Below are 5,778 nucleotides of genomic sequence, written 5' to 3' on the forward strand. Positions count from 1 at the left end.
TGTGTTGATTGTCAGTCCGTACTTATCGAGTCTTTCAAACACTTCTCTAAGGTGCTGGTGATGTTGCTCTGCGTCATGGCTGGCGATAAGCACGTCATCAAGATACGAGAAACAGAAGTCGAGATTGCGTAGCACCTCGTGGATGAAGCGTTGGAACGTTTGTGCAGCGTTTGAGAGTCCGAACGGCATGACTACGAATTCAAACAATCCAAAGGGAGTTATGATTGCTGTCTTGGGAATGTCGTCGGGATTTACAGGAATATGATGAAATGCTTTGACCAGATCTATTTTAGAGAAAACTTTACATCCATGCAGATTCTGCGCAAAGTCCTGTATATGTGGCACTGGGTAGTTATCCGGCACAGAAATTCGATTCAGACTTCGATAATCACCAGTTGGTCTCCACTCATTCGGTCCTTTTGAAACCATGTGCAACGGGGAAGCCCAGTTTGATTTCGATGGACGACATATACCTTGGTCCAACATCATCTGGAATTCGGTCTTGGTAATCTTGAGTTGAGCTGGGTGCAATCTGCGTGGCTTTGCGAAAACAGGAGGACCTTTAGTTTCTATGTAGTGCAAGGTATTATGGGAAGCTTTCCTCGAAAACGGACGAGGTCTCGTTAATTCGGGAAATTCCTTCAAAATTTCAGTTATAGCACTGTTTCCTGAGATTGTTTTAATCGTTGTCGAAGGTCCATTGTAAGTAAAACCTTTACACGTGAGAGAAGTGAGTGGATCTATAAGTCGCTTGTTTTTGATATCGATGATGAGTCCGAAGTGAGCAAGGAAATCCGATCCGATAATTGGTCTCTCAACGTCAGCGAGGGTGAAATGCCATTTGTAATTTCGCCGTAAGTTCAAGTCCAATTCCAGGAGTTTCAAACCGTAGGTAGATATACGGGAACTATTTGCAGCGAAAAGCTCAAAAGTTGTCGGTTTGCCATTGCCTTTGTAAGGTAAAATTGATATATCAGCTCCAGAGTCAATTAAAAACTTCATGCCGCTTTTCCTTTCCATAATGAACAAACGGCTATGGTGAAGACTGCTATCGCCGCCACCGCATGCCGTTATTACGGGGGGCTTGGACCGTTTCCCTGAATATTCTGAGCGTTGTAAGCGCAGGGGGACTTGCATCTGAAAGCTTTATTTCCGAACCTGCTATGATAATAACACACGTCAGTGTTTTCATCGGAGTCTTGATATCGCGAGCGATTCCTTGAACCAGAATAACGTCGGTCTCGACTGGAGTTTCGATAGCGGTTCAGGCTATTCCTTGGATATTTGCCCAACTGCTCAACTCTTATAGTCAGCTCCGAGATTTGCAGTTTAAGGTCTCTTATTTCCGAGCAAGACGAGGCTTCTGCTACATGACCGTAATTGGATTCGGTGAGCTCAGCTACTCGATCAACTAACTCGGCTAGCTTGTCCAGTTCTTCACTGCTAGCTGCTAACACCGTTTGTACATTCTTTGGTAGCCGTTGAAGCCACAAATTTTTGAGGAAAGTCTCATCGCTAATTCGCCCTGTCGAAAACTCGCGCATTTTATGTAGCAACGTACTAGGCTTCTGATCACCTAGGGATAGGTCTTCTAACAATATCTTGACCTCTTTCGCGGCTGAATGTTTATACACAGCGAGAAGTCTCTCCTTGAGTTTCGAGAACGGATCCGATGCGGGAGGATCGAAAACAATGTCACTTACCGTTGACAAGATCTCCACATCTAGGCAGTTGACTAGGTAGTTATACTTGGTTCCTTCGGAAGTAACATGGTTGATCTTGAAGGCAGCGTCGAGCTGGACGAAAAAAAGTTTGATCCTGTCCTTCGAGAATGTCGGCAGTTTCGCGTGGACAGCTTGAACTCGAAGATCGCTCTCTTGCTGTTCAGCCATGGCGATAAGTTCTTGGCAGGTTCGGGATCACGTCCGGGTCACCAGTAAAGGCGACGGCAATGAGAAGATGTAAATTTCATTTTTAAAGACATGAACATTTTATTTACACACACGGACAAGTTATACGCGACATCCATACTCTATGACGAAATACAATCAACTGATTAAAACGTTCGAAAAACTCTCTGGCGATCCGTTGCTAGGTTACCATCCATCACAAGGCGAAAAACGCTACAACGTGAAAACGTGACATCGTGACGTCACAGAGCATCGTTTATGATCGGTCACTACAAAAGTTTAAAAAAAAACTTTTTTACTATTTTATCCCGTTGGAAACTTTGGCCGAAGCTGATAATGTAATACTGTTAAAACCTCCATCTATTTATACTATAATTATCTAACCGGAATTGAACAACTGTCAGGTCTGGTGTTTATCGTACACACCTTGTCAGAGAAATAGCTTCCCCGTGATCTTTTCTAATTTTTCCTCTCTACCGGGCCGTCTTGGATCAGCACATCGAGTTTGGCCAGGGATCTCCGGCCACTTCGCGAAATGGCAGGCCCCGTCGCAAATTAACCGCACTTCGGGCTTTGGCAGTAACATATGCACGATATTCACATTTGGGAAAAATTTAGAAGCAATCTATTCTTAGAGGAAGACAAGCATAATTTGTATGGACAGTACTATATTTTTCTCATAGTTTTCACTTTTTCATGAAACTTGCTGTTATTTTGAGGGGTGAGGTTTGTGTTTGTGATCGACAACAACTCGGAATTATAGACATTATAAAATGACGTATTCACTGTGGAATCAATCATTTAAGTATTATTCAATACTCAAGATTCAATTCTTGTGGTTAGGTTCACGAATAAGTAGAATATCTCCAATTTCTAGGAATACGCGAACCTTAGACTCGAAATTTCAAAGCTTTGTAGGAGACGGTATAAGAAATGACTCCGGGGCATCTTCAAACTTGATCAATGAATTTTTTTCTTCTTCCTCTTCGCGTGTGAAATTATTCCAGTAATGTATATTTTTTGTTCTCTCCTATTAATTCTCTTGCACTGTAGAGAAACAAATTAAGTCGAAGAAGGCTACGTACGTGTTCACGGGTGAGTACGTATTCTAATGTCCGCGAATAAGCCCCTCATTGTGCACGTTCGAGCACTCGAAGTTTTCTCTCATGTTTGTTAAGAAGAGAGAGAGAGAGTGGGGGGGGGGAGGGGGTTTAACCCTCTCGATTCCTCCGCGATGAACCCAATTAAAAGAGGTTCGAGCACCTTCTTCTCCACTTCTCCAACTTTGATAAGAAACTTTAAGCGTTGTTGGAACTTTCATTAATTAGCTTCTCGGGATGTGGAATCGTAATCGAGAAACTCTTTTCAGTAAGTGCTGGTGGCACATACATACATACGCATGGTGCGTATACTTAGGCATGGATTTTCAGATGTGACGTCCCAACAAATTAACTTCTTCGAGCTCCAAAAGTACCGAACATGAGACAAAAGTTCGTTCAATAATCTAAGCTCTCAATTATTCACTAATTAAAAATTTCGCACGTCAAGTGAAAAAAAAAATACCTGCTTTCTTTATAATTGACGTCTCAAAATAAAATGAATTTCAGTTACTTAACAGGTATCATATACATATGTATTTCAAACAGTACTTTGATGCTGATAAATATTTTTCAATATAGGTCAGGTTTTTTTTTTCTGAATTAACTTGATTCAGCCATTCGTGCGTTGATTTGTATAGTTTTATAACGATAATTTTTGTTTCATTTCTCAAAGAAAGAGCTGGAACTTATTTTATTGGAATCGTATAGGGGGAAACTGTTGTACTTAACCGTAGTAAACCTTGAGAAACTAGAAATAGTTTTGACAGTATTGATTTCTGGCTGATGATTTTGCATAGCGTTGGGTGTGTGTGACCCCGCGGATCCGATCTAAACTAAACAAGTGCTGAAAATAGCTGATAAAATTTTCTGTCCACTCACTCTTTTACAGCCTCAACTCCAAAACATTACTACTACTAGCGTTGCCGTAGAAGTAGTAGCCTCAATACATTCGTGAAGAGTAAAGTGCGAATACGAAAAATATTGTATACATATTCACAACAAAATCCGCCGTGTGTCTCTCTTATAAACAGCCTACTTGTAATTTGGTCTCATAGTACAGTTTAATACGGTATTCAATGCATCAAATGTTTATTTTAAACGTGTTCAGTTTTTCATCAATCAAGAAATAGATAGCAGCACGTTCTTGGTGAAATGTACAGTGAAATGGGGGGAGTAGAAACAGTGGAGTAAATAGAAACAAAACTTCATAAGCATATATAGCTGTGAATGCATATAAAATTACTGGAAAATAATTTGAACTATGTTACTATACTACTATTATTTTTTCTATGTTGGCAACACTGCATACCAACGGGGAAATGATGTTTTGTTCCGGTGGCAACATTGTATGTTGATGTTTTCTTCACTGAATTCTTCACGAGTTTTTGTCCAAGTTATGCACCTACTCTGAATTTGGCTGGTAAGTAAAACTCTATACTATATATACAAGTAAATAGCGATGTAAAGACTATATATACCGTTAACATCAATTTGAAAGTTTAAGGACTGCTTATGGTTTCAATTTCAATACAATTAACTCTGGGAATTTTCAATTTTTAAGGTTATGTTTTTAGAATATGTGGGGTGAATAGAAACGCAACACACACACACGTTTCAGAGGTGGTTCTATTCACCCCGCAACCGATATTTTTTGTTTTGGTGTGCCATACCGGTACTGATACTATATATATAAAAACCTATTCTCGCCTGATTTATGTATTTTATAGCTAACAAAGCTGTGCTTTTTCAGGGTTGCTGTTAATATACTACGTAAATACATACCTGTTGTTGGAGGATATAAAAAACATAGTCCATTGATAATAGTTTCAAAGAGCTCCTTCAGAGTCTAAGACAAGAACAGACTTCCAAGACAAGACAAAAAAGTACTAAAGTTAACGTTATACCCGGCAAAAGTGTAGGTGTTGAGTATTTCATGGCTGAAGATATGGATCCTCAAACTTCGGATCCCGATAACCCAAACCCTTATGGCTCCAAACAACCCAAGCCAAGGACAAAAAAATCCAAGGAAAATAGAAAATCACCAGTCGACTCCACCTTTGCCGCTGGGGGAGGGGGGGGGGCAATACCCCCACGCCCCCCCCCCCCCCCCCCGTATCTCCGCCCATGCTTCAGAGGAAAACATGTTTATTGATATAGAAATTGAAAGAAAATCCTTCATACACAAATACGTCCATCATCCCGGGTGGCTATATGATAGTATAAGTATATGGAAAAAATAAAAACTTCTTTTAGATGCCATGTTTGTAAAGCAAATTACCTCGAGGACGATGGTTTTGTTGGAACATTTTTAAAAAGCGTGTCATAAACCAAAAAATCACACTGATTAAAGAAGATTCTTTTGTCTCCGGAGAAGATGTCATCAAAAAACTGTCCTCGCCGATTTTGAGTTTTTTACAAGTTCAGATTTCAAAGACATGCTACTTTTTTTAAAGAGGATCTCACTGTAGTTTATTAATGATGTCAAGATTATGGTGAAGAGTTATGTTATATAGCCTGCAGTATAGCTGGAACTAAGACATTTTTGTGTTTATTTTACTAACTTTTTATGTTAATAAATAATTTTCTTGAGAAATCACTGTTTACTATTTTATATTTCCTCATAGAACCACATATATTTTCATGTTTCTACTTTATTTCCACTGATTTGAAAAGAAACAGCAATGCATTTAAATGCCGGTTTCTAAATAAAAATATCATAAATTGATTGAGACAATGCAGACCTAGATTTTAGGTAAAATTTGTATTTA

The 5,778-nt window shown here is 39.4% G+C and overlaps 1 protein-coding gene across 1 annotated transcript; it reads right to left on the bottom strand.

Moving 5' to 3' along the window:
* Nucleotides 1–1,073: 1,073 nt before the first annotated feature.
* Nucleotides 1,074–1,892, bottom strand: LOC149090034 (uncharacterized). Its single transcript, XM_089235190.1, has one exon. The coding sequence runs from the start codon at nt 1,890–1,892 to the stop codon at nt 1,074–1,076; it is 819 nt and encodes a 272-aa protein (XP_089091316.1).
* Nucleotides 1,893–5,778: the final 3,886 nt, after the last annotated feature.

The sequence above is a fragment of the Pholcus phalangioides genome, unplaced genomic scaffold, assembly GCF_987345545.1.
Source record: "Pholcus phalangioides strain wild (caught in Gottingen) unplaced genomic scaffold, Ppha-v1.0 ptg000001l_1, whole genome shotgun sequence".
In the NCBI taxonomy this organism is placed as follows: domain Eukaryota; kingdom Metazoa; phylum Arthropoda; class Arachnida; order Araneae; family Pholcidae; genus Pholcus; species Pholcus phalangioides.